The 20,622-nt window shown below is 44.4% G+C and overlaps 1 protein-coding gene across 4 annotated transcripts in view; it reads left to right on the forward strand.

The window, feature by feature from the left end:
• Positions 1–20,622, forward strand: part of TANGO6 (transport and golgi organization 6 homolog) — a 268,545-nt gene that overhangs the window by 225,671 nt on the left and 22,252 nt on the right. For all 4 annotated transcript variants that reach the window (XR_004438955.1, XM_033218804.1, XM_033218803.1 and 1 more), the window contains one exon: positions 876–989. Coding sequence is in view for 3 of the 4 variants with exons in the window: in XM_033218804.1 (XP_033074695.1) it covers positions 876–989 (114 nt within the window). In the remaining variant the exon portion in view is untranslated. The remainder of the gene's footprint in view (positions 1–875; positions 990–20,622) is intronic.

Below are 20,622 nucleotides of genomic sequence, written 5' to 3' on the forward strand. Positions count from 1 at the left end.
ACCTTGGGAGGCCAAGGCAGGAGGATTGCGTAAGCCCAGGAGTTCAAGACCAGCTGGGCAACATGGTAAAACCTCATCTCTACAAAAAATAATCAAATTAGCCAGGCATAATGGTGCACACCTGTAGTCTTAGCTACTTGGGAGGCTGAGATGGGAGGGTCACTTGCACCCCTGCACTCCAGCCTGGGTGACAGAGTGAAACCCTGTCTCAAAACAAAACAGAAAAAATACATAAAGTAATTGAGCACAGAAAGACCTATTCCATATTCAGGAAGTCTCTGAAAGTGACCCCTGCTGACTCACATCGGGTGTACACTACATTTGTAGGACTGGAATGTCTGGACATGCTGAAGAAGATCAGTTAGAATATATCTGTATTTCTGTATCCCTAGGCTGAAACTTTCATCAATGGTACATTCACATTGATGCCAGACTGTGAACTCTGAAGTCTCCTTAGCTAAATCCCCATGATCCTCAGTCTCTAGAGGCAGCTATGGTTTGGACCATCTTTTTTCCTTTGATTTGATGTTCTTAAAGGGGGCCAAGGAACAGTTCTTTCCGCTTTTGTGGAAATACTAGCATTTGACCTTACCTTTTAAAAAATACATATAATATACAGTACACATATTCCTTCCCACTCTCTAATCTCGTTCTTAAATTCCAAACCAGATTTTGTCCTCTACCAGAAAAGCCAGACTGCATCAAGATGTCTCCCACTAGATCTCACCCTCCTTGTTGAGGATTAAGCAACTGTCCAGCCCTTTCTAAGCCAGATTGCTCTTGATGAATGTATAGTAAGTGGAACACAGTTGAAAGGTTATAGGTAATTGTGCAACTCTGATTCTTATCAACTTCATCTTCCTTCATCCTCCTAGGTAACAGCTTGCCTGATTGCTGTGGCCAAAACAGACGGTGAAGTTCAAGTACGCAGAGCTGCCATACATGTGGTTGTGCTGCTGCTTCGGGGACTCAGCCAGAAAGCTACTGAGGTCAGTCAGTCTTTCACCCTTTGCAATTTCTCCTCCTCTTTTATTTGTCTATTTCTCTGTTTTCCTTTTACTAGGGAAGGCCTCAAACCTCTTCCCTCGATGGATTCATCCAAATGAATCCGTCAACAGGGATTTTGTAGCAGGAAAATGACCTTGTTTGTATCTTCAGTGTATGTCTCTATTACCTCAGTAACATTGACCAAATTTAATTGTTCATTCTGAATTACTAAAGGGCCTCACTGAAGATGTTTCCTTTCTAGCTGAGTTCAATCCATGACATGTTAGTTGCTGCATAAATTAAATTTTCTTCCTCCTTCAAGAGGGTTTGGCTGGATTTCTCCCCAGTGTATGGCCAATACAGGAAGAAAGTATATATTTACATATATACTTTTACATGTAAGTATAATATGGAAACACATTCCCAGTTGACTTCCTATGGAAAATTTGCATTAATAATTCACCACCCAGTATCCACAGTGCTCATCTGTGGCTAACACATCGGTATTTAACGAAGTGTCAGTGAAGCCATTATAAAAGTGATTCTTTTAGGCCGGGCTTCGTGACTCATGCCTATAATCCCAGCACTTTGGGAGGCTGAGGCAGGCGGATCACCTGAAGTCAGGAGTTCGAGACCAGCCTGACCAACATGGAGAAACCCCGTCTCTACTAAAAATACAAAATTAGCCGGGTGTGGTGGCACATGCCTGTAATCCCAGCTGCTCAGGAAGCTGAAACAGGAGAATTGCTTGAACCTGGGAGGCAGAGGTTGCAGTGAGCCAAGATTGTGCCTTTGCACTCCAGCCTGGGCAACAAGAGTGAAACTCTGTCTCAAAAAAAAAAAAAAGTGATTGTTTTGTCACACACATGGGCTTTATTCATCCTAGAATGTTACCATATGGAGTTTCTGATGCCATTTTTGTACAGGCATGGACTCGGTAAGTTATCCCCTTCCTTTCCTACACAGCCACCTTTTCTCTTTACATAGCGACTTGCTGTTGTTGCAGCCCACTAGCGAGGCCGTTGGATTTCCCAGTGCTTTGGGAATAGTGCTTTACCCTCAGCTGCATTTCTCCCCCTTCTCCTCCGCCTTGTGTAGGTTAAGGTTTGGATTGAATGAACTTATCTGCTATGAGCCTGTTCAACTACAAATTAGAAAAACTTCAACTACAATGTCCTAAACAAGTAAGGATTTTTCTCACATCACAAGAAATATGTAAGTAGGCGGTGTCTGTTTAGCAGCTCAATATCAACAGGATCAACATTTCTATAATCCTTGTGGCCTTTGCCTCATGACTACAAGATAGCTGCTGCAGCTCTGGCCATTGTGAATGATTTAAATGAGTAAGAAAGAAGATAAGAGAAGGATAGCCGTAGGTGCTTTTGTTTCTTATTTTGGGGGACTAGGACAGTTTCCCAGAACCCCCGAGGAGAATTTCTATTTCGTTGGCCAAAACTGTGTCACACAATTATTTCTAGCTGCAGAGGAGCCTGACAATGTATTTAGTTGGCACATTGCTACTCTGAATGAAATTGAATTTTAGTCAGCAAGGAAGATGGCAGGAAATGGGTATGGGGTGGCAACTAATAGTGACACAAAGGAATATGGGGAATATCTGGCTGACTCATAAAAACTTCTGTAGCTGGGCACAGTGGCTCACACCTGTAATCCCAGCACTATGGGAGGCTGAGGCGGATGGATCACCTGAGGTCAGGAGTTCGAGATCAGCCTGGCCAACATGGTGAAACCCCGTCTCTACTCAAAATACAAAAATTAGCCAGGCGTGGTGGCAGGCGCCTGTAATCCCAGCTACTCAGGAGGCTGAAGCAGGAGAATCACTTGAACCTGGGAGGCAGAGGTTGCGGTGAGCCCAGATCGCACCACTGCACTCCATCCTGGGTGACAGAGTGAGTCTCCTTCTCAACAAACAAACAAAAACAAACAAAAAACTTCTGTAGGGAAAGACTTGCTCGTTAACTTGGAGAACTCACCTGGAAGGATGGTGGATCCAGGGTTTTACCTAGGACCTCGAAGGGGATGGGGGACATATAGATTATAGCTCAGTAATTCATAGAATTAAATAAATTGCTATAGGGACAATAACACACTGCTCTTATTGAGAACCCACTGTATGAGAGGGAGTTAAGAAGAATCAGTGTTTTTCATCCACTGTTAAGATCTACAGAATTCTTGGCGAAGATGTTGTTAAGTCGGTTGTTAACAGTAGGGGAATGGATAAAGGGTATACAGGGACTTTGTACTATCTGCAACTTTTGTGTACATCTAAAATTATTTCAAAGCAAAAATGTATTTGAAAATGCAAGTTGGTTGGGTGCAGTGGCTCACCGCCTGTAATCCCAGCACTTTGGGAGGCTGAGGTGGGTGGATCATTTGAGCCAAGAGTTCAAGACAAGCCTGGCCTACCTGGCAAAACTCTGCCTCTACGGAAAATACAAAAAAGTAGCCAGGCATGGTGGCATGTGCCTGTAATCCCAGCTAGTCAGGAGGCTGAGGCAGGAGAATCACTTGAACCTGGGAGGTGGAGGTTGCAGTGAGCCAAGATCACGCCACTGCACTTCAGTCTGGGTGTCAGAGAGAGACTCTGTAAGTGCACACACCCTTACTGAGTGAGAGAGTAAAAGTGAGAGCAAGCGAGAAAGCAAGTGAGAGACAGAGCGAGTGTGTGTGTTTGTGTGTGTGTAGCAGAGGAAAATGTCTGGTTAGCAAAGTCAGAGAAGAAATAGAAACTCTATCCAGATTTCTCACATCTGTGTGTAGCCAATGAAACCAACACCACTTGTCTCACCAGTACTAAAATAATTTGTGGCCATGGAAGATTTTTGTCACTTTCAAAACCCATGTGAATGAAAAACCTCCGCCTGTTCTCCAAACCGTCTCTAGTCTGCACTCACTGAAACGTGTAGGTTGTGCTTAGTGAATAAAGAAAAGGAAATGGGAAGGGATGAACAGATGATTCCTCTTCCTAGTACATCCTTGAGACCAGGTGTGTTAAATCTTGTAATCGTAGGTGTGATTATAATCAGGGGCGCTTTAATGAGAAGCAGAGATAACCACAAAGCTTTCAATCTGGAATTTCTCTTTATGGCTCTGTTTTGCCCCCAGGAACAGCTGAAGTGAAAATGCCACACTGTTGATGAAGTTCTATGATTTTCCCCCTTCTAATCACCATCTCTATAGATGTGCCTATAGAGTGCCAAGAGATAATACCAGGTTTCTGTGAATTCTCTGTTGCTTGTGGATGCGTCAGCCAAGGGCCTCTGAGGTTGTGGCAGCTGGAAAAGGAGGTAGGGGTTCAGGAGATAGAATGGGATCAGAGGGGGGAAACTACAATGCCCCTAACTCATGAGGCAGTTTTTACCTCTTTCCCATTTGAACGTAGCCAGAGTTTTGTGCAGTCAACACAATATCCACATTGGAGGGAAATACTGCATTCACTTTCTTTTTTTGAGACAGAGTCTCACTCTGGTGCCCAGGCTGGAGTGCAGTGGTGTGATCTTGGCTCACTGCAACCTCCACCTCCTGGGTTCAAGCAATTCTCATGCTTCGGCCTCCTGAGTAGCTAGGATTACAGATTCGCACCATCACGCTCTGCTAATTTTTGTATTTTTTGTAGGGACAGGGTTTCACAATGTCGGCCAAGTTGTTCTTGAACTCCTGCCCTCAACAGAGCCACTGTGCCTGGCCCTGCATTCACTTTGTTATTGAAAAACTTATTTTCGCTGGGTGCAGTGACTCACGCCTGTAATCCCAGCACTTTGGTGGGCTACCTGAAATCCCTGGAAAGGGATTAGAAGCAGGCCAGTTCTGATGGGGAGTTCATGCTTAGAGGAGAGGTGATGCACACGATGAGTTCCATTTGCTTGTTTTAACCTAGGGACAAGTATACTTGGCAAGGCATGCGATATAGTAGGGGTACTGGCAGAGAGATCACAGCTTTTCTGGCCTGAGGAACCAGGAGACCAAGTCTGGGGGAACCACAGCTGCAGGAGGAAGAGAGGCAATTTGGGAGGGAAAGATCCAAAGAGAAGATTCCCCAATTCTCTTTGCCTGCTTTTCGGGCTAACCCCTGAACCAAGCAAGGTAGTTGCCTGCTTCAAAAACAAAAATAAAGCAGGGTGTGTTGGCACATGCCCATAGTCTCAGCTACTTAAGAGGCTGAGGCACGAGATTGCTTGAGCTCAGGAGTTCAAGACCAGCCTGGCCAACATAGTGAAACCCCGTCTCTACTAAAAATACAAAAATTAGCCAGGCATGGTGGTGGGCGCCTGTAGTCCCAACTCCTGGGGACGCTAAGGCTGGAGAATCGCTTGAACCTAGGAGGCGGAGGTTGCAGTGAGCCAAGATCGCACCATTGCACTCCAGCCTGGGTGACAAGAGCAAGACTCCGTCTCAAAGAAAAAAAAAAAAAGATGAGTGATTTGGTGTGACCAAAGGCTCTCAGGACCCTAATCTTACGTTTCCCCTAGGAGCAATGGTTCAATATCTGCTAATGCAGCCCTCACAGCAACTTTATAAAACATAACTACCACAAATAACGAGAATTGAATATATATACAATTGGAAAAAAAAGTTGATCTTAAAAAAAATGAGTGATTGGGGAGTTGATTTATCAACGTAACTACTGCTGTAGCCGTCTACATAGTTTATTGAAAGTTGACTTCTTAGAAGAACTATGAAATATTTGAGAACTTTGCACATGGATTTATAGTGGCTACGTATGCCAGCATTTTATGTTGAAACTCTTTCCCTTGCTTTTTAGTATTAAAAGAGAATTCCCAGAGCAGCTTTTCTTCCTTGTAATCCCTAATTTTAGATGACAAAAGAATAATCTATTCTCTGCTCTGTCTACTGGGAGATCAGTATTCAGCTTTAGAATTAATTACTTCAAGCTGGACGCGGTGGCTCAAGCCTGTAATCCCAGCACTTTGGGAGGCCGAGACGGGCGGATCACGAGGTTAGGAGATCGAGACCATCCTGGCTAACCTGGTGAAACTCCGTCTCTACTAAAAAATACAAAAAAACTAGCTGGGCAAGGTGGCGGGCACCTGCAGTCCCAGCTACTCGGGAGGCTGAGGCAGGAGAATGGCATAAACCCGGGAGGCGGAGCTTGCAGTGAGCTGAGATCCGGCCACTGCACTCCAGCCTGGACGGCAGAGCAAGACTCCGTCTCAAAAAAAAAAAAAAAAAGAATTAATTCCTTCAAAATGATAAAAAGTCTTAACATCATATTGTTTCTTCAAAAATAAGCAAAGCCTGGAAGCATCTTCAGGGAAAGAGTTTGGGAGGTTTTTTTTTTGAGATAGAGTCTTGCTCTGTCACCCAGGCTGGAGTACAGTGGTGCAATCTCAGCTCACTGACGCCTCTGCCTCCTGGGTTCAAGCGATTCTTGTGCCTCAGCCTCTCGACTAGCTGGGATTACAGGTACATTCCACCATGCTCAGCTAATTTTTTGTATTTTTTTTTTTGAGAGATGGGTTTTGCCATATTGGCCAGGCTAGTCTCGAGCTCCTGACCTCAAGCAATTTGCCCACCTCTGCCTTTCAAAGTGCCAAGATTACAGGCGTGAGCCACTGCGCCCTGCCAGGATTAATTTTTTTTTTTTTTTTTTGAGACGGAGTCTTGCTCTGTCGCCCAGGCTGGAGTGCAGTGGCCGGATCTCAGCTCACTGCAAGCTCCGCCTCCCAGGTTTATGCCATTCTCCTGCCTCAGCCTCCCGAGTAGCTGGGACTACAGGCGCCCGCCATCCCGCGCAGCTAGTTTTTTGTATTTTTTTAGTAGAGATGGGGTTAGCCAGGATGGTCTCGATCTCCTAACCTCGTGATCCGCCCGTCTCGGCCTTCCAAAGTGCTGGGATTACAGGCTTGAGCCACCGTGCCCAGCCCAGGATTAATTTTTTTTTTTTTTTTTTTTTGAGACGGAGTCTCGCGCTGTCACCCAGGCTGGAGTGCTGTGGCCGGATCTCAGCTCACTGCAAGCTCCGCCTCCCGGGTTCACGCCATTCTCCTGCCTCAGCCTCCCGAGTAGCTGGGACTACAGGTGCCGCCACCTCGCCCGGCTAGTTTTTTGTAGTTTTTAGTAGAGACGGGGTTTCACCGTGTTAGTCAGGATGGTCTCGATCTCCTGACCTCGTGATCCGCCCGTCTCGGCCTCCCAAAGTGCTAGGATTACAGGCTTGAGCCACCACGCCCGGCCTAATTTTTTTTAAAGAGATGAATGTCTTGCTCTGTCACCCAGGCTAGAGTGCAGTGGCATGATCAGAGCTCACTGCAGCCTGAAACTCCTAGGCTCAAGCAATCCTCCTGCCTTAGCTTCCCGGGGATTAATGATTAATTGATGGCTGGTTTAAGTTCTGAGGCAAACTCAGGCCTCCACACAGGAATGATTTTTAATCACGTGCGCTCGGTATTGGACTCTGATGGCGGAAGCCTCTTCCTAATAAGGTTATTTATGAATGGTGGGTTCACCATTAATACTGGAGATTCCTACTTCTCTGTGAGAGAGAAGGCAAACCCTGGCTAAAGAAAATAAATAGTTTGTATATGATGCTCTGCCTTTTTAATTACAAGAGTTACTCCTAGAGATTTCAGGGGCTTATTTGTCCCAGGATTTGAGTCAGGGTCCTCAGAGAGCAGGGCCAAAAGGGTGTCGGAAAAGGAGCAGTACTAGGCTGGGGACAGACCCAAGCTGAGGGAAGTTGATGAACAGCAGAAAGTCAAAGCCAGGCCCAGGCAGATGGGGCCGGCCTTCTGCAAGGCTGCTGCTCCTGACCCGAAGGAGGTAAAAGGAGTGTGCCGTCTTCATCAATAGCACCAGAACCCCCTCTTCCCCTTACCTTGTATTTCTTGTCACAGTTTCTTAAATTGAGATATAATTTATATAGCATATAATTCACCCTTTCAAAGTATATAATTCTGCATTTTTAGCATATTCATAAAGTTATGCAACTATCATCAATATCTAATTCCACAACATTTTCATTGCCCCCCAAAAGAAACTCCATACTCCACTCCCCCATTCTCCTCTCCCCCATTCTCCCCCAAGCCCCTAGCAATCACTAATCTACTTTCTCACTATGGATTTGCCTATTCTAGACATTTCATATAAATGAGTCATGCAATGTAGCCTTCTGTGTCTGCCTCCTTCTACTCATTTAGTATCGTGGTTAAGGCTTATCCATGTTTTCTTTCTTTAAAAATTTTTTTTCTTTCTTTTTTTTTTGGAGACAAAGTTTCACTCTTGTCCCCCAAGCTGGAGTGCAATGGTGTGATCTCGGCTCACTGCAACCTCTGCCTCCCAGATTCAAGCAATTCTCCTGCCTCAGCCTCCCGAGCAGCTGGCATTATAGGCACGTGCCACCATGCCGAGACATTTTTGCGTTTTTAGTAGAGATGGGGTTTCACCATGTTGGCCAGGTTGGTCTTGAACTCCTGACTTCAAGTGATCGACCCCCCTCAGCCTCCCAAAGTGCTAGGATTACAGGCATGAGCCACCATGTCTGGCTTTTTTTTTTTTTTTTTATAAAGATGGTGTCTCACTATGTTGCCCAGGCTGGTCTTGAACTCCTCGGCTCAAGCGATCCTTGTGCCTCTGCCTCCCAAAGTGCTGAGATTATAGGTGTGAGCCACCACACCCTGCCTGGCTCATCCATGGTGTAGCATATATCAGAGCTTAATGTTTGCAGTTGAATAAGGTTCCATTGTATAGGTATGCCACGTTTGTTTATCTGTTTATCAGTTGATGGACATATAGGATGTTTCTACTTTTTGGCTATTTTAAATAATGCTGCTATGAACATTTGTGTAGAAGTTTTTGTGTAAATATATGTTTTCATTTCTCTTGGGTATATACCTAGGAGTGGAATTGTTGGGTCATATGGTAATTCTATGTTAAACTTTTGAGGAACTGCCAGACTGTTTTCAAAGTGACTGCACCAGTTTACATTCCCATCAGCAATGCATGAGGTTTCCACATTCTCCACATCCTCACGAACGCTTGTTTTTGTCCATCATACGTTCTGGCATGTATCAAGTATGAAGTGATAAGGTTTAGATTTTGCATCTCCCTTATGGCTAAAGATGTTGAACTTGTTAGGTTTTTGTTTTTGTTTTTTCTGAAATGGGGTCTCGTGGTCATCCTGGCTGGAGTGGTGTGGCATGATCATGGCTCACTGCAGCCTCAAACTCCTAGGCTCAAGCAATCCTTCCACCTCAGTGTCCTAAACTATGCCACCATGCCTGGCTAATTTTTTTTTTTTTTTTTTTGAGATGGAGTCTTGCTCTGTCACCCAGGCTGGAATACAGAGGTGCGATCTCGGCTCACTGCAACCTCCGCCTCCCAGGTTCAAGCAATTCTCCTGCCTCAGCCTCTTGAGTAGCTGGGATTTCAGGCATGCAATTCTGAATTTTTGTATTTTTTTGCCCATCTAATTTTTGTATTTTTAGTAGAGACAGGGTTTCACCATGTTGGTCAGGCTGGTCTCGGACTCCTGACCTCATGATCCACCCACCTCAGCCTCCCAAAGTGCTGGGATTACAGGCATGAGCCACTGCTCCTGGCACTAATTCTTTTATTTTTTGTAGAGATGGGGTCTCACTATGTTGCCCAGGCTGGTCTCAAACTCATGGGCTCAAGTAATCGTCCTGCCTCAGCCTCCCAAAGTGCTGGGATTACAGGCATGAGCCATTGCACTTAGCTCTTTGTATATCATCTTTGGAGAAATGTCTATTCAATTTCTTTGCCCATCTTTTAATTGGGTTGTCTTTATTGTTGATTTATTTTCTAATTTAATTTTTATTCCCCCAAATAAAAATATTATGTAATTAAATTACATATTAAATTGATGGCATAATTTAAAATATAATGTAATTAAATATTATGTAAAATAAAAATAAAAGTGCATAAATATATATATTTTTAAAACAACAGTTTTATAAAGCTTATTTCTCACTCAGTGTTCCTATTCCCCATCAGCAACCATTTTCCACTTGTTTCGCTGTTTTGTTTTGGTTTTTAAATTTTCGGTTTTATTTTATTTTATTTTATTTTATTTATTTATTTATTTTTAAGTTTTGGTTTTTAAATCCGGCTGAGCACGGTGGCTCACACCTATAATCCCAGCAGTTTGGGAGGCTGAGGTGGGTGGATCCTGACTTGAGGTCAGGAGTTCAAAACCAGCCTGGCCAACATGATGAAACCCCGACTCTACTAAAAATACAAAAGGCCGGGCACAATGACTCACACCTGTAATCCCAGCACTTTGGGAGGCTGAGGCAGGCAGATCACCTGAGGTCAGGAGTTTGACCAACATGGTGAAACATGGCCCACATGGTGAAACCCTGTCTCTACTAAAAATATAAAACTTGGCTGGACGTGATATTGGGCGCCTGTAATCCCAGCTACTCAGGAGGCTGAGGCGGGAGAATTGCTTGAACCCAGGAGATGGAGGCTGCAGTGAGCCAAGATCACGCCATGGCACTCCAGCCTGGGCAACAGAGCAAGACTGTCTCAAATATATATATATATTTCCATATTTACAGATGATATGCTTATACTGCTATTTCTTGATTTTCCTTTTTTCTTTTTTCTTCTTTTTTTTTTTTTTGAGGCACAGTCTTGCTCTATAAACCCAGGTGGGAGTGGCACAGTGTCACCATCATGGCTCACTGCAGCCGTGACCTCCTGGGCTCAGGCAGTCCTCCCACCATAGCCTCTGAGTAGCTGGGACTACAGGTGTGTACCACCCACCTGGCTAATTTTTTATTTTTATTTTTATTTTTATTTTTATTTTTATTTTTTTTTTTTGAGACGGAGTCTCGCTCTGTCGCCCAGGCTGGAGTGCAGTGGCCGGATCTCAGCTCACTGCAAGCTCCACCTTCCGGGTTCCCGCCATTCTCCTGCCTCAGCCTCCCGAGTAGCTGGGACGACAGGCGCCCGCCACCTCGCCCGGCTAGCTTTTTGTATTTTTTAGTAGAGACGGGGTTTCACCGTATTAGCCAGGATGGTCTCGATCTCCTGACCTCGTGATCCGCCCGTCTCGGCCTCCCAAAGTGCTGGGATTACAGGCTTGAGCCACCGCGCCCGGCCTGGCTAATTTTTTAAATTTTTTGTAGAGATGGGGTCTCCCTATATTGCCCAGGCTAGTCTCAAACTCCTAGGCTCAAGCAATCCTGCCACCTTGGCCTCCCAAAATGTTGGGATTGCAGGTGTGAGCTATCGCTCTCAGGCCTTGGTTTTTCTTTTCCTTTTCTTTTTTTTTTCCTTTCTTTTTTTTTCCTTTCTTTTTTTTTTTTTTTTTTTTTTTCTTTTTTTGGAGACAGGGTCTTTCTCTGTCTCCCAAGCTGGAGTGTAGTGGCACAATCTCAGCTCACTGCAACCTCAGCCTCCCGGGCTTAAGCAATCCTCCCACCTCAGCCTCCCGAGTAGCTGAGAGGAGGCCAAGCTGAGGAAGTCCCAAGCACACACCACCACACCCAGCTAATTTTTGTGTTTTTTGTGTAGACTGAGTTTTGCCATGTTGCCTAGACTGGTCTTGAACTTCTGAGCTCAAGCCATCTGCCCACCTCAGCCTCCCACAGTCATGGGATTGCAGGTGTGAGCCACTGCACCCAGCCTCGACTTTTCAGTTCCACTTGACCTCCTAGTAGATCTCATGTATCAAAGTGAGCCCCTCAGCTTCTGTTCCAAAGGTGGAAAAACTGGCCTATGTTGGGGGGATGAAGAAACAGTCCAGTGGCTTTGGCTTCAAGTATGGACTCCGGAGCTGGATGTCCAGGCTGAAATCCCAGCTTTGCAACTTGCTGACAGTGAGAACCTGCACAAATTGACCTCTCTTCTCAACTTCCTTATCTATAAAATGGAAATAATAATAATAATAGTACCACTTTATAGAATTGTTATAAGAATTAATTGAGTTTATCTGTGAAAAGCATTTAGCATGTATAGGTTCTAAAAGCTCAATATGTGTTCATTATTATTATTATTATTAACATGCTCTCACAAATATATATATTCCTCCTCTCCATTCTATTTAGTTACATTACAGGTTTTTAATATCAGCATTCAGTGTTTATATTATTATGACTAAAACTGTTATCTATTCTATGATCACATTTCCTTTCTTGTTTGAATTTTAGTTTTCTCTGAAGTTAATAAATGTCTCATGTTTACATCTGTTACTTTTCTATGAACCTATCATTAATTCATCCCCAATCTCTGCTGAAAGTTTATAAATCTCATAAAAGGTTCAAACACATCAGGTAATCTAACAGCTTCATCTTCTTGGAGACATGTCTCCTATAAGCCTTCATGTACTGCTCTTGTCTGGACTGGTTACTTCTAAGCCTACTGCAAGATTTAAGAACAGAGCACTCAAAAGCTGATGATACTCTGTGTATAAGTACTTATTTATGGACTAGAGGACTTTATAAGAGGGTGATGATCTGGCCAGGTGATTTCACTGGGAGACTCCGTACTGTGACTATGTTGAAGTCTTTTTTGGGGGGCTTGGCAGAAAAGAATCTTAATCTCGGCCAGGCACAGTGGCTCACGCCTGTAATCCTAGCACTTTGGGAGGCCAAGGCGGCTGGATCACCTAAGATCAGGAGTTCCAGACCAGCCTGGCCAACATGGCGAAACCTATCTCTACTAAAAATACAAAAAAAGTAGCTGGGCATGGTTGGTGGGGGCCTGTAATCCCAGCTACTCAGGAGGCTGAGGTAGGAGAATCACTAGAACCCTGGGGGTGGAGGTTGCAGTAAGCTGAGGTCACTCCATTGCACTCCAGGCTGGGCAACAGAGCGAGACTCTGTCTCAAAAGAAAAGAGAGAATTTTGGTCTCCCACAGAGGATAAAAGCCTGACTGGAGGGTTCTGGAAGATGAGTGGAAAGAGAATGACGGAGGTCTCACCATTCAGTATGTAGACTTTCACTTATCCTCCTGTTTTTACCATCGCACTCCCATCTGTGTCTGTATCTAATCCAGAGTCTCTCTGGTAGAACCCTCCAAAGGTCAACACTCCTGGCTTCTGCTGGTTGGGGAGGGGCAGTTGCCTGGATGCAGAGAGTAGTAGAAGAGGGCTCAGGGAACCTGATTGCTACTCAGACATATTCTCAACCAGGTCTTCTGTTCACCCTGATTTTAAGAGGCATGGTGCCATCAGCTCCTAAAATTTTCTGAGATTCTGTGGTACGTTAGGCCTGCTTCTGGGACTCTTAGGCTTAATGAATCAATTTATCAGCCAGACTGGGACATTTTTGAGGGTGAAAGAGGATACTATTAATAATTATTACCAGGGCATCAGGCATAAAATGTATTATCCTGGACAGATCAAGACCATGACCCTAGGATTCATCCAACTACTTTCTAATATCAAAACTTTTGTTGCTATTGTCTTGTTAGTTCTTTTTGTTCTGGTAACTTAAAGATGCCAATTTTTTTTATCCCTCTACATAATTTTAGTGGGATTTCAAGAGAGAGCAGTGATGTGTGCATATGTTCAGTCCACCAGCTTTCGGGAGACAGGCTTCATTCTTCCGTCTTTATCAATGGAGAAAGTAGGTATGAAGGGACTGTGTGACTGTAATCAGAGTTCTTTGGTTTTAAGTAAAAGAAACGTCGTCTAAACAAGCTTAAACAAAGGGAGCGTTTAACCTGTTGCATCCATAGAAGGGCTGAACAACCACGTTGTGGGAAAAGCAGAGATAGAGCTGGGGGGTCAGCGACTCAGAATCGCAAACTGGAATACTCTATCTCCTGCCCATGCTTCCCTTTCGTTTCAGCTTCAGTACCCTGTCCTGGAATCTGGCTTTCTTCCTGTTGCAGCAATATAACCACTGATGGTGGCCCAGTGTTATATCCAACACTCAGATTCCCTTTCTAGACCCAAATGCAAAAATTGTAGAAAGGAGGCTTAATGTTCCAACTAAGACTACATGTTCATCCCCAGATCAGCCAACTTGGCTGGGCCAAGTGCGGTGTGTGAGGATGCTGGTTTATGTAAAATCAGGTTCAGCCTCCACCATAGCCATTCGTGCAAAGTCAGGCTGGGGCCAGTGCCTAGGACTAGGGAATAATCCCATAGATTTCCTCAACAGTAACTTGGCCAAATCCACACGATGTTAGTGATGGGCTTGGAAAGTAAAGCTGAGCCGGGCATGCTGGCTCACGCCTGTAATCCCAGAACTTTGAGAGGCCGAGGCAGGTGGATTGCCTGAGGTCAGGGGTTCGAGACCAGCCTGGCCAACATAGTGAAACCCTGTCTCTACTAAAAATACAAAAAAATTAGCTGGGCATGGTGGTGGGCGTCTGTAATCCCAGCTACTTGGGAGGCTGAGGCAGGAGAATTACTTGAACCCGTGAGGCGGAGGTTGCAGTGAGCCGAGATCGTGCCATTGCACTCCAGCCTGGGCAACAAGAGTGAGACTCCATCTCAAAAAAAAAAAAGAAAAAGAAAAAAGAAAATTAAAGATGAGGACTCAGTACCTTACTGGGATTGCTAAGCTATAAATGTTCAACCTTTGCTAGTGATGACATAAGGGACAGTGTAGAAACTTAACATTTAAAACTATTCCCTTTCTGCCTCTTCTGCAAAATCATTTACATAGATCTACATGTGTCAGAACTTGGTTTGTTTTCCTCTTCTACATCAGACTTACAATGTTTTATTTTCTGTAGGCTAGCTTTTGCTTTACTCTTCTGATTGTTATTTAAAATGGCCAAGATTCTCTCATTTACACATTTAATGTCACAGAATTTTAAGATGTTAGAAGTGGAAGAGGACTTAGACTATTTAATTTATATTTCACAGAGATGTCCCTGGCACACTAACTTCATGAGCTGCTCCTTTGAAATAAGGTCTTCCTGGTCAGTAAGTTTAGAAAATGCTGTATACAACTAGACATTCTCCTCTTGGAGACTCAGTACATGTTAGCCTATTAAGGAGTCTGCGAAGTCCTGCAGCAAAAAAACCCAACAATTTCCTAAATTCATTTACCAAGGGACCCTTTTTTCATTATAAGCAGGCCAAGTTCCTTGGAAGATACTTTGGGAAATAATGCAACCATCTTGTTTTATGAATTAGGCAACTAAAGCTCATGAAGAGACAATAGTTTATAATTTTCCAAAGTTAATGCCAGGAAGAATTAGCACTCATTAGCAATGCAAGTTACCAGTTATTACTAGTAACTTACCTTGGCCAAGTACTAATGAAATAGAATACTTTCCCTCTTCTTCCTCTTATTTAATTCCTTCCTTCATCTTGTTCATCTGGAAGAAGGTTTGTCTGATTATCCGTGGTAGTTTAGGTAACATTGTTAAGGTGAGTTAGAGAACAAATTAAGCACCAGGTTTGGGAAAGTCTACTCCGTCAGCCTCCTTCTGTATATCAGACCCGATGTACTTTTATTATAACAAAGTCTTATAACCAGTATTTTTTAGTGCTCTATTTATTTTCCCAAAATAAAATTTATAGCTTAACCTACATGCATATTTTAAAAATCAACATCATGCCCTAATTGTAATACCAAGAAGAAATAAAAGGATAGTCATTTGTAATAAAATACTATGCATTTTAATGTGTCTAGGCTAACTCTAAGATATAATGAACTATTCAGTTGCTTTTATATAGAGAGTGACCACGAATGTAACTGCTACAAATGCAAATTGATTCAGACATATTGGCAACTCAGGAGTACCATGAGAGATACTGAATGGCCTGATTTTCTGTTTGTTGTTGTTGTTGTTTTTGAGACGGAGTCTCACTCTGTCACCCAGGCTGGAGTACAGTGGCGTGATCTTGGCTTATTGCAAGCTCCACCTCCTGGGTTCACACCACTCTCCTACCTCAGCCTCCTAGTATCTGGGATTACAGGCGCCCGCCACCACTCCCAGCTAATTTTTTTGTGTTTTTAGTAGAGAGCGGTTTTCACCATGTTAGCCAGGATGGTCTCAATCTCTTGACCTCGTGATCCGCCCGCCCTGGGCCTCCCAAAGTGCTGGGATTACAGGTGTGTGTCTCCGCGCCCAGCCTTGAATGGCCTGATTTTCTTTTGTTTTTTTCTTTTTTTCTTTTTTTCTTTTTTCGAGATGGAGTCTTGCTCTGTTGCCCAGGCTGGAGTGCAGAGGTGTGATCTTGGCTCACTGCAAGCTCTGCCTCCCAGGTTCACGTCATTCTCCTGCCTCAGCCTGCTGATTAGCTGGGACTATGGGTTCCTGTGAATGGCCTGGTTTTCGAAAATGGTTAATTGCTCTTTGTAAAATCCCAAAGAAATAAAAATATTCTCTCAGTTTATATGGTAGTTGTGTTTCTGAAAAATAGAGTATAAATTAAAACTACACAAAAACACTTTGATTTAGGCATTTACTGTATGACAGCACTTATATCTGTGTGCTTTACATTAATTAATTCACTAGATCCTCATAGTAACCCCATTTCAGTATGATTACTATCACTATTTTTTCTTTTATTTACGGCCAGCTTCCTAAGCCAAATAGGCTCACAGAATTCTACTATCCCTATTTTAAACATGAGGAGACTAAGACAAAGAAGATAAGTAACTTGTTCAACAACTATTAAGTGTCAGGACAGTAGATAAACCCAGGCAGTGTAGCTCCAGAGCTCACACACCATCTTCTATGTCCCTGTCACCTGAAGGACTCCAGTTCTGAGTCACCTGGGCATTCCCTGCACAGATCATGGCCAACAGAAGGCTGCTTCCAATCCCAGAAACCATGGTATCCAAAAGGAAAGAGGCCAGACCACATTCCTTTGGCATATTTACTGCCAGCCCAGGAGAATGATGAGACAGTGACGGGAAAGCGTTCAGGCACCCAGGTTTCCTGACCTCCCAGGACCTGCCAGCAGGAGCTCTATAAGAGAGCAAAAGCAGGAAACAACCTTGGCTTCTTTTTTTACCCTGCCTCATGCTCCCCTACCTCTTGCCAAAAGCACAGTCCAACCACAGACTACACGATCCAGCAACTTCCCACAATGTACACAGAACTAAAAAAAGCAGGGGGTAGAGAACAACTGAAAGAGGCCAGACACCTTCAGGGCTGCCAAGCTGGAGAGTCAGTCCTGGGACTTTTCCTCCTTGTCTACAACCTGATTCGGGGATTATTTCTTCCCAGAGAGTGATTACTGCTGATAATCAGATGGGCCTATGGATTGCAAAACCCATTTATCTTTGCTCCATCCTCTGAAAGGGAGGAATTCTGACTAAGTGTACCTTCCTTGGGGTGACGCGAAATGACAGTCTGGATTGATGCTCTGGGGTTTGTTCCAGCTCATTGCTCATCACCCCATGGATTGTTTGCTCATAGTAAATCTGCGCCAAATAAATTCCATGTCCTCCAATGTTTGATTCTTAATAGTAATATAACTAACCCTGATTAAGGGTTTATTGTATGACCGGCAGAGTGCTAAATTCTTTACGTTATTATCTCACTGAGTCTCCCTAACAACCTTTGGAGAGACATATGCTTATTAACTCTATTTACAGATAAGAAAATTCAGGTCCAGAAGGTTTACATTCGGATGCCACGCAGCCAGTAAGCAGGAGAACTGAACGCAAACCCAGGCTGTCTTATTGCCAGCTTGACTGTTCTGAAGGAACTAATTAGAACTGGCTTGAGATTATACTTGAGGAAGAGGTGAAGTATTACAAGTGCAGTAGGACAAACCTGGGTTCCTCGGACTTCTGCTTCCTTAGCCATTGGACTTTTCTCTTTTTTTTTGAGATGTAGTCTCGCTCTGTCACCCACGCTGGAATGCAGTGGAGTGATCTCGGCTCACTGCAAGCTCCACTTCCCGGGTTCACACCACTCTCCTGCCTCAGCCTCCCGAGTAGCTGGGACTACAGGCGCCTGCCACCATGCCCAGCTAATTTTTTTGTATTTTTAGTAGAGACAGAGTTTCACTGTGTTAGCCAGGATGGTCTTGAAACACTGGACTTTTCTACTCTTTTTTTTTTTTTTTTTTTTTTTTGAGACAGAGTTTTGCTCTTGTTGCCCAGGCTGGAATACAATGGCACGATCTTGGCTCACTACAACCTGTGCCTCCCAGGTCCAAGTGATTCTCCTGCCTCAGCCTCCCAAGCAGCTGGAATTACAGGCACCCATCACCACACCCAGCTGACTTTTTTTTTTTTGAGACGGAGTCTCTCTCTGTTGCCCAGGCTGGGATGGGTGCATTGCACTATCTCGGCTCACTACAACTTCCGCCTCCCGGGTTCAAGCAGTTCTCCCATCTCAGCCTCCCAATTAGCTGGGATTACAAGCGTATGCCACCATGCCTGGCTAATGTTTTGTATTTTTAGTAGAGACAGGGGTCTCACCATGTTGGCCAGGCTGATCTCGAACTCCTGACCTCAAGTGATCCACCTGCCTTGGCCTCCCAAAGTGCTGGGAATACAGACGTGAGCCACCATGCCCAGAAATGTTTGCATTTTTAGTAGAGATGGAGTTTCACCATGTTGGCCAGGCTGGTCTCAAACTCCTGACCTTAGGTGATCCACCCACCGCGGCCTCCCAAAGTGCTCAGATTACAGGCGTGAGGCACCACGCCTGGCCACTTTTCTTTTTTTCTTTTTCTTTTTTTTGTTTTTTTGAGACAGAGTCTTGCTCTGTCACCAGGCTAGAGTGTAACGGCACAATCTCTGCTCACTGCAACCTCTGCCTCCCAGGTTGAAATGATTCTCCTGCCTCAGCCTCCCGAGTAGCTAGGATTACAGGTGTGCGACCACTACGCCCAGCTAATTTTTGTATTTTTAGTAGAGATGAGGTTTCACCATGTTGGCCTGGCCACTTTTCTACTCTTTAATTCTCCTGGGTCGACAGGTATTTAGTTACCCAGGGATGGTAATGGGACTACAGCCAGAGAGATCTTTCTGAGATGCAAATCTGCTGAAGTCTGGTCCCGACTAATAATTTTTCAGTGGTTCCTTGTGGTCTGTCAGATGAAGGTCAGACTCCTTTGCATGACATACAAGGCCCTTTGTAATCTGGACCCACCTGCCTTCTATGACTTTCTGTCCCGTGCTTGCCTTCTTATGCGCTGAGAAGCTCATGGCAGCCCCAGAATAATCTGCCATCCTGATCCCTGCCTCCACATCTTGGTCACATCTTGGTCCATACTGTTTCTTATGCCTCAGATTCCCCCAGCTATCCATCTGATGAGTTTGTATTAATCCTGTAGGACTCTACTACATGTTATAGTCTTTGTGTAAAGACTTTTTTTTCTTTAAGTTTAATTAAAGTATAATAGAGATGAGGTTTCACCATGTTGCCCAGGTTACTCTTGGACTCCTGGGCTCAAGTGATCCACCCATCTCAGCCTCCCAGATTTCTAGGACTACAGGTGTGAGCCACTGCCCCCAACCTCCATTCACTTTTATATTCCCAAAAGCTAGCACTTTGCCCTGTTTATGAGTGAATGAAATCATTTCTATAAGAGGCATGGCCAGTGTGGGCAACATAGTGAGATCTCATCTCTACTAAAAATAAAAAATTTAGCTTAGTATAATGGTGCATGCCTGTAGTCCCAGCTACTCTGGAAACTGAGGCAAGAAGATCACATGAGCCCAGGAGTTCAAGGCTACAGTGAATTGTCATTGTGCAACTGCACTCCACCCCAGGTAACAGAGAAGACTCTGTCTCCAAAAAAAAAGAAAAAAGAGGCATAGAACGTTGCTCTTAAATTTCTCGGTACCCACCTTTGCAATAAATTACTTTTTAAATCTTGATCTTAAACCAGGAATTCTAAGCTGGGCAAGGGGGCTCACACCTGTAATCCCAGCACTTTGGGAGGCCAAAGAGGGAGGATCACAAGGTCACAAGATCGAGACCATCCTGGCCAACGTGGTGAAACCCCATCTCTACTAAAAATCCAAAAATTAGCTGGGTGTGGTGGTGCACTCCTGTAGTCCCAGCTACTCGGGAGGCTGAGGCAGAAGAAATGCTTGAACCCAGGAGGCAGAGGTTGCAGTAATCCAAAATAGCACCACTGCACTCCAGCCTGGTGATAGAGGGAGACTCTGTCTAAAAACACCGGAAATTCTGGGACTTCCAAAATCCTCGTGACAGAGGGAGACTCCGTCTAAAAAAAATAAATAAATAAACTGGGAATTCTGGGACTTCCAAAATCTAGTGTTCAGGTTTCCCAAGAGCAAAAGTTGTCTGAACAAGTTTTCTTAAGGTCTCTTAAGGAGGGAATTTTGCCACCTTCCTTGGAAACACCTACAGGGTTTTTTTGTTGTTGCCGTTGGGTTGTGGACATGCTATCACCAAAGCAGCTGAGTGAAGGAGTCCTGAGGCAGAGTGACAGAATGAATACTGATGTTTGGCTAGAACCACTCTGCTTTTCAAAATTTGGCTTCTGACTGGGTGTGGTGGCTCACGCCTGTAATCCTAGCACTTTGGGAGGCCGAGGCAGGTGGATCACCTGAGGGTCAGGAGTTTGAGACCAACCTGGCCAACATAGTGAAACCATTTCTACTAAAAATACAAAAATTAGCTGGGTGTGGTGGCGCGCACCTGTAGTCCCAGCTACACAAGAGGCTGAAGCAGTACCTGGGAGGCAGAGGTTGCAGTGAGCCGAGATCATGCCACCGCACTCCAGC

Source organism: Trachypithecus francoisi, unplaced genomic scaffold, assembly GCF_009764315.1.
Source record: "Trachypithecus francoisi isolate TF-2019V2 unplaced genomic scaffold, Tfra_2.0 Lachesis_group10, whole genome shotgun sequence".
In the NCBI taxonomy this organism is placed as follows: Eukaryota; Metazoa; Chordata; class Mammalia; order Primates; family Cercopithecidae; genus Trachypithecus; species Trachypithecus francoisi.